This window comes from Neolamprologus brichardi, chromosome 9 (assembly GCF_056152115.1).
Source record: "Neolamprologus brichardi isolate AB-2024 chromosome 9, ASM5615211v1, whole genome shotgun sequence".
Classification (NCBI taxonomy): domain Eukaryota; kingdom Metazoa; phylum Chordata; class Actinopteri; order Cichliformes; family Cichlidae; genus Neolamprologus; species Neolamprologus brichardi.
In genome coordinates this window covers 38117395-38132255 of record NC_142112.1, presented here as the reverse complement: position 1 = coordinate 38132255, position 14861 = coordinate 38117395, and the positions used below count along the sequence as shown (strand labels likewise).

Below are 14861 nucleotides of genomic sequence, written 5' to 3'. Positions count from 1 at the left end.
TGCAGTTTACAAACAATGAATAGGTGCATTATCGCCACCAACTGGTGTGGAGAAACTAATGTGATTGAAGTTTGATCTATGTGAGGTTTTTACTCATTTTCAGATTTCTGACCTTTTCTGTTTTAAACTGTTCTCTTTAATCCGGTGCGTCGTCATGTGAGAGTCTCCTCTCTTCCAATTTATCCTGCATTGTTTTGAATCCTGAAAAAAAACCCTCAGTAGGTAAAGTGGTGGCCCCACGATGGGATGATCGCAGGTTCAATTCCCCTGAACAGCTACCCTGAGCAAGGTACCATCCCTACACACTGCCCCCCGGGCGCCCAATGGCTGCCCACTGCCTCACTGAGTGAATGGGTTAAAATGCAGAGAGGGATTTCCCAGCGGGGATCAATAAAGTACACTTTCTTTAAACCCTCTTCCCCCCTCGCTGTTGTTGTTTAAGCCGTCTCTTCCAGAGTTAATGAGCCAGTATCCAGGAGAATATCATGTTCTGTCTCTGTTTAAATGTCTGTTCTGTATTCTGAACGAGATCCCTTCTCCTTACAGACAATAACTATCACTGCGCCTTTTCTCTGTCCTAAGCTACAATAAATGACTCTGATTTCATTGACTCTTTGATGGATTTGTATAAATATGAACATTAGTGCTGATCGATGTCTGCCTGCACATCTTCTCCACAATCACCTCTACCTAAACATTTAAACATTACATTTAGCACGTGCTTGTTTTAATTTCTTACTTACTGAGTACACGTTCTGTGTATGGCCCATTTTATGCTCTCATTAAACCAGTGGTATATATATATACACACACCAGTACCCGCCTTATTAGCGACATTAAAGTACAGTAGTATAGGCCTATTTAACACCACCTTATTTATTTTAACTGTCATAAACAAGATGTGACAAGTGATCATAATAACAACTGAACTGCAGTAAAACATTCACAGAAGGTGGGACATCCAATGTTTAAGTGATGACGTATGAACCCTGCTTCCAACACTACTCTGCTTTTGTGGTTTATCATGTTTTAATGTTTTGTATCTTGTTCTATTTAATCTGAACAAGCCCCTAAAACAGTCTGTGATCACCGTCTGCCTCTCTTGGTTTTTATACCGCTAATCATTTTCAAGCTCACTTTTTAAAACCTTACCATTAACTACAGCCCAGCCCATTGAGCAGTATATTAATGATGTTACGGGTTCAGATATTGAGGGTGAGCACAAAAACAATAATGGTCCAGAAGAGCTTCGGTCAAACGATGATTTTAATGAACACACGCGTGGGGAGATGAACACTGCACACAGACAGCATCGATCTCCGCCCAATAATACACAAACGGTTGTTTTATACCATTATGTTTGTTTATGACGCCCCCTCATGCGTCAAACAGATACAATTCATGCATAAGTTTCAAAAACAACAAATGTTCTGTTGACGACTTTCGACACATTTAAAAGGACATCTTCTCCGTCCTGAGGCCAGGTGCTTCCTATTAATCTTCTAACTCTCGCTTATCTCCTGGAACAAACTGTCCCTTAGGCAGACACAATTTTGCAGTCACAAGCTTTTGCAAACTATTATTTGAACTCTTACCTAAATATGAGTCTAACTACTGTTTGTGTGTGTGTGTCTCGACCTCCAACGCACTCGGCCTCACCCCACCCGTTGATGCTTCTAACCTTTTAGACAGAAGCTCTCTGTGATAGGTGTAATAATCTTAACTAAGAACATGTGTAATCTATTGAATAAATGCTTTGATGAAATGATAATTAATGTAATGGTAATGATGATGGTTATGAATAGTAGCAGTAAAATATTTCCCTGATCTCCACAATGACTAACCTAGTATTGTGGGTGGTTGTTCTCCTGACTGAAGTTTGGTTCGTTTACAACAACAAAAATAGCTTTCAACCTCCAGCTTCCCTGTGCATATATTAGACTTGTAGTCAAGACCGCCTAAACCAAGACCAAGACCAGAGGGTATCGACACCAAGACAAAGTCGGGATGAGATCAAGACCGAGACAAAAAAGTGTTTAAACTGCAGCCAGACGCATGTCAGGCATATTTGTAAATTATTACAAATTATTAAAATTTATCTCACTCACTCACTGAGAGGACAGACGCACGCTGCACTTGACTGTCGCGTCTCTCACCCCCTCTGTTTTTATCCTAGCAAAAGGAAATTAAGTGAGGAGCCAGCTCGCGCTCAATGGGAGTCTAATTCACTACAAAGCACTCTCTAAGCACAGCTCTTAGAGCCGTTTTGTGCTTGACACATTATCGAATGTTACGTTGTGTGTCATGGATACTGTTGACTCCAAATCTCCGAGACCGAGACAGTGAGAACAAGACAAGATAACTGGAGTTTGAACTTGTGATCTGCACACACTTTAATGGTGTATAATATGATACTATGGTTAATATAATATGCCTGGCCATGGAGCACTGAGCCTGCTGTGTGTGTCTGTCTCTGGCCCTTCATCCATTATTGTGGGGAAAAAAACAGTGTTGAAACCAAGAGTGAAAGTGAGATTTATTAAAATAGATATTTGCATATTGACCAACACAGCAGCGAGTTTTCACACAGCATTGATAACAAAAAGGGGAAATATCGCCTTTTTATCTCCATGTGGATACAATCTTTGTCTGTCGTAATGGTGGGGAGTTTTCTTCTCACAGTCACTAGGCATAACAAAGACAAAGTGCCTAATGACCATGAAAACATCTGCATTGGGTTTTTTTGTTGTTGTTGTTTTTTAATCTCCACACACACTAGATGATGTTAGAAGCTAAATCAGATGAAACACAGATTTTCCACCACATTCAAATAAAAAGAGGTGTTTCCCATAATATTTGGACATCATTCCTTTGGACAATATGGATCTAGTGAGAATCACTTACTAATAATAATGGATTGCATTTATATAGCGCTTTTCGGGGCCCTCAAAGCGCTTTACAATTCCACTATTCATTCACTTTCACATTCACACACTGATGGAGGCAGCTACAGTTGTAGCCACAGCTGCCCTGGGGGAGACTGACAGAAGCGAGGCTGCCATATCGCGCCATCACCAGTAGGCGGCAGGTGAAGTGTCTTGAAGTGTCTTGCCCAAGGACACAAAGACCGAGACTGTCCGAGCCTGAGCTCGAACCGGCAACCTTCCGGTTACAAGACGAACTGCCAACTCTTTGAGCCTCAATCGTCCCATAAACAAAAGAGATCACTAAACTCACATAGACACAAAACAGGCCTAAATACACCCTTGAATATACTCATAACACTGCTGAGTGGTCTTGGTGATGCTGTGTACTTGTAACCAGCTCTGAAAACTTTTACTGAACACACTTAAAAAGCCAAAGTTGGTCTGTGTGTTCACTTCTGTCTCACAGCCTACGAAAGAGGATTTGAAATTATCAGATTTACATCCTCCTTACAAATAGAGACATCGATTATGGTCCATTAGATTAAACCAAAGAACTAAAGAATAAACATCATTTAAGAAAACTCCCGAAGACTGGGCTATGGCTGGTCTCACTGAAGAACAACAACAGAGTCAACTGAAAACTTTAACTTCTAACGGTTCTTTGCTGCTTTTGTAATATGAGTTGGATATAAAAGACAGTTAATAAATATGCATTAATAATAGGGATGCACCGATACCGATACTGGTATCGGGTATCAGGGCCGATACTGTAAAATGTGTGTGTACTCATACTCGTAAAAGTTAACCGATACCAACTTATTTCATTAATCTGAGGGTGGCTTGTCATTTCTGTTGTAGTTTTTTAGATTGGCCACTAGGGGGCCAATTATTATTTTATTTATTATTTATTTTATAATAATTATTTTGTTTGTTTGTTTACAATATGGACACTCTGCAATAATTTAAAAGTTTAATTTATTCGCAAACCTAATTTGTATTTATTTTATTCCAAACAGAAGTGTTTATTTATTATTCTGAAAGCTCGAGACAGTGCCAATAGTTCAGTGATATTTTGTAAAATTACAATGTGGAGACTCTGCAATAATTTAACAGAAGTGCTTATTTTTCACTTGAAATTTTTTTGTGGTCATTTTTATTAAGATTTTATTTTTTATCGGCAGAGAATAAAATAAAATCTGTCTTCCAATTCATTGCATTTGTGTGTGTGTGTGGTAGAAGTATCGTTTTTTGTAGTCTGTATCGGCAAGTACTCAGATCCAAGTATCGGTATCGTATCGGTTTGAAAAAAATTGGTATCGTTGCATCCCTAATAATACAACTCCTAAAGGGGAAAAGATTTTTTCACAATAAAATAAAACATTTTTAGAGCATCGAAATTCATTTCAGAAAAAATCTTGATCTACATATCTATACTTACAGCAGTTAAATTTAACATTCGGGATTATTCACTGTAGGCCCAGAAATCAGAGCTAGCTCATCAGATCCAAGGGTGACGTCAGCTGACACTCTTTACAGAAGATTCCAGCTGAACTCTGTGGAGCCTGATCTCAAGTTTTTTAAGTCTGACCCTGAAACCAGGAGAGGATCTTTCTGTCTCTTCAGATTCATTGTGATCCGGGGATTTCAGTTCTGCATGCTCACACTGATGTTTGCAAAGAGCAGAATGTTTTGTGAATGTTTTTGCACATTGGTAACAGTGAAATGATTTATTTACAGCGTGGGATCGTTTGTGTTCAGAGTATGAACTGACATTCCTGAAGTTCCCTCTAATATGTGTACGTTCATGAAGGTTACGACTATTTGAATGTGAGAAGCTTTTGTCACAGTGTCCGCACTTGTATGGTTTCTCTCCTGTGTGGATTCGTATATGCCCTTTAAGCTGACCTGCACTAGTAAAGGATGACCCACATTGGTCACAGAGGTGGTCTTTAACCCCACTGTGAATGAGTTCATGTTTTTTTAATGTACTTGGAGTGGTGAAGCCTTTCCCACATTCTTTGCAGTAGTTCATTTTGTCTCCAGTGTGTCTACGTTGATGTCTTGTTAGGCACTCTTGATGATTGAAAGTTTTTCCACAAAGTTCACAGCGAAACATTTTCCCACCACCACAGTGACGACAAGGTTGAGAACTGGATCCATCTGTGTCACTCTGCTTCTAAACAAAGACACAGAGACAGTGTAAGTCAGGGAATTCCTTCAACATCTTTATCCTGAAAATCGCCTAAAATAAAGAGCATCTCTGCCAAAGTCCAATTACATTTTACTGTTTACCTTGCAACATTCAGCTTACTGGGCTACAATTACAATAAGAGTATTGTGACTAGAAAAGCAGTTATTTAGCTGTTTTTTATGATCATGAAACACAAAAATAATAACTGAAGTCTGATGAACCTCTCAGCACTACCTTTCCATCCATTAGAATTACTAACATGCTAACACAATTTAATGAGCAAAGTTGTTCCAAACAGTCAGGCTAAAATAACAACACAAAATAAGAAAATATGAATACATACCTCACAGTAACTGCACTTGTAGCGTTTCTCTCTGGTGTGAATCTGTTGGTGGACTCTCAGGTACCGTGGAGCTTTAAAGTTTTTATCACACAGGTCACATTTATAAAGTCTCTCCTCAGTGTGGCTAAACATGTGGTATTGTAAGTGTGTGGCTGTTTTAAAAGTTTTACCACACTGATCACAGCAGTAAACATCAGTGTGTCCAGTGTGAATGCGTAGATGTCTATTTAGGTAACTTTTAAAACTAAAGGTTTTACCACAAATGTCACAGCTATATGCCTTAATCCCAGAGTGGATAATTTGATGCTTCTTTAACTTGCTACGATAAGAAAAAGCCTTGTCACAATGATAACAGCTGTATGCTTTAACTCTACTGTGGATGACCTGGTGCCTTTTTAAGTGTCTAGGCTCAAAAAAAGACTTTCCACACAAGTCACAATTGTACGATTTAACTCCAATGTGGATGAACTGATGGGTTTTTAATTGTCCACGCTGAATAAAAGACTTTCCACACAAGTCACAGCGGTACGGTTTAACTTGAGTGTGGGAAAGATGGTGTCTTTTTAAGCTTCCAGGCTCGCTAAAACACTTTCCACACAATTTACAGCTGTACGCTTTAACTCCACTGTGGATGAGTTGGTGTGTTTTTAAGTGTCCAGACTGATTAAAGGACTTTCCACACTGATCACAGCTGTATGGTTTAACTCCACTATGGATGAGTTGGTGTCTCTTTAATTGTCCAGGCTCAGCAAAAGACTTTTCACACTGATCACAGCCGTATGGTTTAACAGCATTATGGATAAATTGGTGTCTCTTCAATTGTCCGGGAAGGGTAAAAGACTTTTCACACTGATCACAGCTGTATGGTTTAACCCCACTGTGGGTGAGTTTGTGTGTTTTTAAGTGTCCAGGCTGGGTAAAAGACTTTCCACACTGATCACAGGTGTACAGTTTAAGTCCAATGTGGATGAGTTGGTGGTTTTTTAAGCTTAGCGGCCGAGTGAAAGACTTTCCACAGAAGTCACAGCTGTAGGGTTTAACTGCACTGTGGATGAGTTGGTGTGTTTTTAAGTGTCCAGCCTGGGAAAAATCCTTCCCACATTCGTCACAGCTGTATTTTTTCTCTCTCTTTCTTCTGTGAGGTTTGTCGGCCTCCTGAGAGCGCTGACTTCTCGCTCCATGTTGGTCCTGCAGTGACAAAGATACAAACAGAGGCAGTGAGTGAAATGCAGTCGTGGAACAAACTGAAACTCCATTAGCGGAATCAAAGAAAACAAAAGCACTGTGGGAAGGTGTGTTACCACCTTCTGGTGACAGTATCACATTACAATGATGTGCTACAATGAGAGTTGGAATGCAAATGACATTATTGGCAACCGTGGCTCAGGGGGTTGGGAAGCGTATCTGTAACCGGAAGGTCGCTGGTTCGATCCCTGGGTTCTCTGTCCTGGTCATTGTGTCCTTGGGCAAGACACTTCACCTACCGCCTACTGGTGTTGGCCAGAGGGGCCGATGGCGCGATATGGCAGCCTCGCTACAACTGTAGCTGCCTCCACCAGTGTGTGAATGTGAGAGTGAATGAATAGTGGAATTGTAAAGCGCTTTGGGTGCCTTAAAAAGCGCTATATAAATCCAATCCATTATTATTGAAGAAATATTGATCACGGGAAAAAATCTTTTACTTCATAAAAATGAGTTCAACTGATGATATTTTTTTCAATGGGTGTTGATAAAATATGATCTTGTAACTTCTGTGTGTGATATATTTGTCCAAGAGGTCGATTGGACAAATATATTATTTATTTACTCATGAGTAAGTTTGATAATAATGATGGAGCTAATAGAAGCAGTAAACATAAAAAAAATAATAGCACTGTTTTAAAAGCACCCTTTTTCATCTGCGAGCAAATGAACCATCCCCAGAGTGCACCCAAATGCTTTTTGATGGAGCTGCAAAAGCTGGTGATAGCCTAGCATACTCAGCCGGATGGTGAACATCTACAGTGGGGCAAAAAAGTATTTAGTCAGCCACCGATTGTGCAAGTTCCCCCACTTAAAATGATGACAGAGGTCAGTAATTTGCACCAGAGGTACACTTCAACTGTGAGAGACAGAATGTGAAAAAAAAATCCATGAATTCACATGGTAGGATTTGTAAAGAATTTATTCGTAAATCAGGGTGGAAAATAAGTATTTGGTCACCTCAAACAAGGAAAATCCCTGGCTCTCACAGACCTGTAACGTATTCTGTAAGAAGCTTTTCTGTCCCCCACTCGTTACCTGTATGAATGGCACCTGTTTGACCTCATCATCTGTATAAAAGACACCTGTCCACAGCCTCAACCAGTCAGACTCCAAACTCCGCCATGGCCAAGACCAAAGAGCTTTCGAAGGACACCAGGAAAAGAATTGTAGACCTGCACCAGACTGGGAAGAGTGAATCTACAATAGGCAAGCAGCTTGGTGTGAAAAAAATCAACTGTGGGAGCAATCATCAGAAAATGGAAGACATACAAGACCACTGATAATCTCCCTCGATCTGGGGCTCCACGCAAGATCTCATCCCGTGGGGTCAAAATGATCATGAGAACGGTGAGCAAAGATCCCAGAACCACACGGGGGGACCTGGTGAATGACCTGCAGAGAGCTGGGACCAAAGTAACAAAGGTCACCATCAGTAACACACTACAACGGCAGGGAATCAAATCCCGCAGTGCCAGACGTGTTCCGCTGCTGAAGCCAGTGCATGTCCAGGCCCGTCTGAAGTTTGCCAGAGAGCACATGGATGATACAGCAGAGGATTGGGAGAATGTCATGTGGTCAGATGAAACCAAAGTAGAACTTTTTGGTATAAACTCAACTCGTTGTGTTTGGAGGAAGAAGAATACTGAGTTGCATCCCAAGAACACCATACCTACTGTGAAGCATGGGGGTGGAAACATCATGCTATGGGGCTGTTTTTCTGCCAAGGGGACAGGACGACTGATCCGTGTTAAGGACAGAATGAATGGGGCCAAGTATCGTGAGATTTTGAGCCAAAACCTCCTTCCATCAGTGAGAACTTTGAAGATGAAACGAGGCTGGGTCTTCCAACATGACAATGATCCAAAACACACCGCCCGGGCAACAAAGGAGTGGCTCCGTAAGAAGCATTTGAAAGTCCTGGAGTGGCCTAGCCAGTCTCCAGACCTCAACCCCATAGAAAATCTGTGGCGGGAGTTGAAAGTCCGTGTTGCTCGGCGACAGCCCCAAAACATCACTGCTCTTGAGAAGATCTGCATGGAGGAATGGGCCAAAATACCAGCTACTGTGTGTGCAAACCTGGTAAAGACCTATAGTAAACGTTTGACCTCTGTTATTGCCAACAAAGGTTATGTTACAAAGTATTGAGTTGTATTTTTGTTATTGACCAAATACTTATTTTCCACCCTGATTTACGAATAAATTCTTTACAAATCCTACCATGTGAATTCATGGATTTTTTTTTTTCACATTCTGTCTCTCACAGTTGAAGTGTACCTCTGGTGCAAATTACTGACCTCTGTCATCATTTTAAGTGGGGGAACTTGCACAATCGGTGGCTGACTAAATACTTTTTTGCCCCACTGTACATGCTCGTGCAAGTTAATCATGTTTGAGTACTTTGCTCAAACTATACATCTGCACAAGCAGCACACCACCTTGGTTACATTCTGTATGTATGGAGGAGCCCAGGATGGAAAAGATAAAGCTGCTGTTAACATCCAGCTGTGCACACAGTTTCAATAACAGTGTAACTGAGATATTTTTCTCACCTTTTGTGTTGAAGTCATTGTTTCCTCTGTAGTGGCTGAGCTGAGTCCAAATGGCTGAAACTGTTCCTCTGCTGCTCCACCAGACTCTTCTCCTCCTGTTACTCAGCTGGGACACAAAAAGTATAGATATGTATTTTATCCCTGACAAGAAGAAGCAGAGCAAATAAACATTACTACACTCCTCAGTGACAACAATACCTATGAAGCTTCAAGGTAAAACCCCAGAAGCAGCAACAAAAAGAAAGTCATCAGCTGCCTACAAGAACTTGAAAGGGAAAAAGCCACTGAGCGCCCTGCATACCACCACCTTTACCCAGGGGATGCTACACCCTGTGTATATGGACTTCCACAGATACACAAAGAAGGAGTCTCACTCAGACTTGCTGAAGGGCAAAGTTCAAATTAATGTTGCCAAATCGCAACAAAATGATTATATTAGATTTATATCAAATTATATCAAATATGACAAAATGTGGATTTTACAGCAGCAACAATATTGTATCTCTACAGTTTAAATATTTAATAATCTTTCTGCCAGCACAGAGAGATTAGTCAAACAAATTGGAACATCATGAATACTTTATTTTATATTTATTACTTTATTGTTTTATTCTTGTTACTTTATTATTAAAGCACAAGGAATAAATAATAAGGGGAGTATTCTGCAACAGCACCATGATGCAAACTTGTGGCCATATTGTATACAGTACCCTGGAGAAAGTATAAAATGTCACTTTAAGCGTGTGTGTTTTATGTGTATAGATTTTTTTTTAAATCATTACTCATTATATAATATTGTCCAGATATGAACTATAAAGACATGAGTAGAAAATGGTGAGAAGAGCAGCTGTGTGAGGCTGCTAAAGGCAGTGGATCAGTCACCAACTGGAATAACAAGAGCACAGGTCACAATAACACATGTGCCAGTTGTTGCATTGCAGAGGTATTCAAGGATAAAAACAGTAATAATCACAGCTGCAATGTTTTGGTTCTATAATAATATATATACAATCAGAACTGCCCCCAGCAAACATCTCACATGTTTACATCTGCGCTGTAACTGCAATAATTTAATCAACCGATTCGCACTACAATCTGGGTTTGCCTCTTATCAGTAGATACTTTTATTTATTTTAATAACTGTACAGTACTGTTTATAGTAACCATTGTCCTTGATGTAAAAATTTGCTGTTACAACCAAATTTCCCCTTGTGGGACAATTAAAGGATTATTCTATTCTATTCTATATTTTTCTATTATTATTTTATTATGGATTAATTTTGTTTAATCAGCCACCATCTCTCCTATGGACTTTTTAATGTCTGCAGTCCCAGATCAACACAGCCCTGTTCTTCATGACTACCAGCAGCAGGAGCAGCAGCAACACCCCAACAGCAGCATTGTTCCCATCAGGTAAAACGTGGGCTACGTTAGCTTTTTATTGTCCCCACCTGATGACAGGGATATAGTGTGATGTTACTCCAAATTAGATTCTTGATGAATGTGTGTTGTTGTTATTCAGCCTGGTTCTATGTGCCCCTTTTTAAACTCTGATCCCTGTACGGCTCTGGTTAAAATTAAGTAAAGATGGCAGTCAAAACAGTGAAGCTTAGCTGAGCTAAGCTGTGATGTCATCAAGTCGTTCAAATTATAGAGTGATTGTTATCCGGTTCTCAGGGAGGTCCAGAATCCTCAGTCAACTTGCGAAGTGCGGACTTGCGGACTTGAGTGTTCAGAAACGATCTAGACAGTAACACAGATGTGTAGCATCGCCAACTAGCGAGCAACAAGCCTCTTACATAGTGCGTATGCTAACAGCTAGCCTAGCCAACGACTTAGCAACAGAAGCTACAGAGTGATGTTGTATAAAACTCCAAGATGTTATAGTGCGTGCCTTGTAATTGTGCCGACGTGGTATTTACCTTAGTTTAACGAGTCGTCAGGCGCAGTAAACACATCAGTATATAATGCGCTATCAAGGGCACACACACAAGAGCACCTGCAGCCACTGAGGAGCGACCGCCACACTAAACAGAAACACGTGACCTCCACAGTAACCGGAAACACGTAACTCATGCTGCTAATAAATACGTTTGGTTCTAAGTGTTTTTTTTCAACACTCTGGTTTTGTTAAAAAAAAAAAAAAAAAATCACCATTCCTTCAGTTTGTTCGTGGCCAAAAGTGTCCATGTGTTGTTTTTGTTTCTTTGCTACTTTTTCTGCATAAAGGTTTTTTCATAAATATAAACTAGTCATTACTTACATTACTTACTTACATTTTTAATCATTCAAACACCTTTTTCTAGTACAATGCACTTGTTTGAAGACAACCTAAAAACTCACCATTTCATATATCAGCAGTGCTACAGGAAAACAGTGGTCCCTCACGCGGTTCATCTTTTCCCTTTGAGTCTGTTTCCCTGGGGCTTTTCCCCTGTTGTGTCTTATATTGAAAGAACTATTTACGCGTTACCATAGCGACCAAAGAGCATCAAGAAGCTGAGAGGAAGTTGTTACTCTCTGTCAGAGGTGGGTCGAGTATCCAAAAATTGTACTCAAGTAAGAGTAGCATTACTTTAAAATATTATTACTCAAGTAAAAGTGAAAAGTAGTCGTCAAAAAAGTTACTCAAGTAAGAGTAAAAAAGTAGCGAGTAACTGTTTGAAATGTCCGATTTATTTTTTTAAATAAATGGTATCTGACAAACAAAAATAAATAAATATACAAATTTTAGTATTTTCAATACTTATAGCTTACTCTATTTAATCTGTAAAATATGTATACACACACACACATAGAAAAACATATTTAGTATACACATCCAGTGATGCATATACTATTATTATATATTGTACATATATTTATTAGTCTCAGATTTAGCCATTCTTCTATTTTGCTTGTTTTATGTTATTGTATTTTCGCACAACTCTGCTGCTTGTGAAGCTCGCACACAAGAATTTCACTCGCATGTACTGTACCAGTGTACCTGCACATGTGATGTGACAATAAAAGTGATTTGATTTGATTTGAAATGTCCGATTTTTTTTTTAAATAAATGGTATCAGACAAACAAAAATAAATAAATATACAAATTTTAGTATTTTCAAAAGGAATATATGTAAAAACATCAACAAAATAAGGCACAATTCTAATTTCCAGATTTCAGGTTTTCACAACATAAAGCTTTTTTTCACCAATACCTACAGTAAATAATATAAATATATAAACAGTGCAAACTATTTCCAGTGACAAGATGTGCTGTAAACTTTATATTCATTTTTGCTCCAAATGGCACAGCAGCCTCAGAGAAAACAGAACGAGGCATCTTCAACATATGTACATACAAGGCAGCTCAGTTTACCATAAATTGTATGGGTGTGCATCTATTTCTATCAGTTTCCACCAAAATGAGCTGGTATCTAGGACAACATCTTCTTCATTCACTTTCATAGCCTATACCTGTGACAGCTGCAGACTCCAGCACCCCACAGCTCTGAACTGGATACATGCACATACATAGATAACTGGAGTTTGGGTTCAGATTTCTTGTCTCAGGATGATCAGGAGTTGAGGTCCACACAGCTCTCTGAGGACTCGGTAGAAAACTGTGGCAGCATTCGTGTGATTGTTTGCTCCCCTTAGCTCACGGTAAGAAGAAGACAGCTTCAACCGTCTGTGTGTTGACAAACTGGAACACACCTTCACCGCTTTTTCTTGCTAGTAACGGTGTTGTAATGGCAGAAAAAGCAATTAGTTAAGTTACTAGTCACTGAAAACAAGTACTGGTGTTAGTACCACTGTTTATTTTAATGCCATTATTCCCATCACTGCTCATGACCATAAATACATGTTGCAATTTTGGAGTCTATTGAAGCTGTAAGAGGGCAAGAGGCAGGGTACACCCTGGTCAGATCCCCAGACTGAAAAGAAGAGGATCTTCAGGCCTGGAAATGGCTTGAGAAGGAAAATTTGTTTTCGACTTCTCAGTGGTTATTTCAGTAACTCCCATCTCCGCTTCCTATGGGCAAACCTCATGTTCAGGGCTCACCTCGCCCGCTTACGTCTCCCCACCTGTGAATATAAGTAAAAGTTATATAGCATTTTTCACAGACAGATGTGACAAAGTGCTTCACAACAGAGGAAACAAAAACACAATACAGTCATAAATACATCATTAAAAAGTCTGGTCTAATTAAAAGCCTTTTGAAATAAAAATGTCTTTAGCTGCTTTTTGAAGGTCTTCAGAGACTGTAGAAATAGAGGAAGTGCATTCCACAGTCTCTGCGCAACAGATTGGAAAGATTGGTCCCTTCGAGTTCTGAAACAAGTGTGGGGGACCACTAAAAGGTTTTGATTCCATGACCTCAGGTTATGAGAAGAGTTGTGTATACGAATCAAATCAGCAATAAAGGAAAGGGCTTTAAAGGTTAAAACTAGAATTTTAAAATGAAGCCAGTGTAGTGACTTTAAAACGGGAGTTATATGGGCTCCAGTTGTCTCATTGCAGAGTTTTGCACAACCTGAAGATGAGTCGGCCCTTTCCTGTTGAGACAACTAAACAGATTATTGCAATAGTTGAGTCTTGTAGACAAAAGCATGGATATCATCTCAAGTTCACTCGTTGACACCATAAATCTAGGTTTTAAATTGTTCCTCAAATGAACAAAGCGGGTTCTTACTGTCTTATTTAAATTTCGCTCCAAAGTAAACGCTTAATCAAAAACAACACCCAATATCAGCCTGTTGTCTCGTCCCACAGCAGATTAAAATAATGACCTAGGAATTGAATTTGAAAAAAATCTAATGTATTTTTAACATTACTCATTAGGATTGTCCGAATAAAGATGAAATAAATAAGAATATTAAGTAATACATTGAGTCTGAATGGACCATGTTCAGCGCCTCCATTGCCGAAGCTGCTGCATTGAGCTGCGGCCGCAAGGTGGTTGGTGCCTGCCGTGGTGGTAATCCCCGAACCAAATGGTGGACACCAGAGGTGAAGGGAGCCACCAGGCTGAAGAAGGAGTCCTATCGGGCTTGGTTAGCCTGTGGGACTCCGGAGGCAGCCGACAGGTATCGACAGGCCAAGCGGAATGCGGCTCGGGCAGTGGCTGAAGCAAAAACTCGGGTGTGGGAGGAGTTCGGAGAGGCCATGGAAAAAGACTTTCGGACTGCCTCGAAGAGGTTCTGGCAAACCGTCAGGCGTCTCAGGAGGGGAAAGCGGTGCTCTACCTGCACTGTGTATAGTGCTGGCGGAGCGCTGCTGACCTTCGACTGAGAAAATTGTCAGGCGGTGGAAGGAATACTTCAAGGACCTCCTTAATCCCACTGACGCGTCTTCTGAGGAGGAAGCAGAGTCTGGGGATGAGGGGAATGACCCGCCAATTTCCGGGGGCGAGGTCACTGAGGCAGTTAAACAACTCCTTGGTGGCAGAGCCCCTGGTGTTGATGAGGTCCGCCCCGAGTTCCTGAAGGCTCTGGACGTTGTAGGGCTGTCCTGGTTGACACGCCTCTGCAATGTTGCGTGGAGATCAGGGGCAGTACCCGTGGATTGGCAGACCGGGGTGGTGGTCCCCATCTTTAAGAAGGGGGACCGGAGGGTGTGT

General features: G+C 40.4%; 1 protein-coding gene across 1 annotated transcript; it reads right to left on the bottom strand.

The window, feature by feature from the left end:
• Positions 1 to 2430: 2430 nt before the first annotated feature.
• LOC102796630 (uncharacterized) lies at positions 2431 to 9354 on the bottom strand. The gene is made up of 3 exons (XM_087846628.1): positions 9256 to 9354; positions 5462 to 6649; positions 2431 to 5103 (listed from the first exon to the last, which is right to left on the bottom strand). Exons 1-3 carry the CDS (start codon positions 9271 to 9273, stop codon positions 4444 to 4446), a joined length of 1866 nt encoding a protein of 621 aa, XP_087702754.1. The 5' UTR covers positions 9274 to 9354; the 3' UTR covers positions 2431 to 4443.
• Positions 9355 to 14861: the final 5507 nt, after the last annotated feature.

Excerpts from the sequence above, each read along its gene's own strand:
- LOC102796630 (XM_087846628.1), bottom strand. Across the intron at positions 5,104-5,461 it reads ACAAGTGCAGTTACTGTGAG|AAGCAGAGTGACACAGATGG; the intron begins GTATGTATTCAT and ends GTCTTTGTTTAG.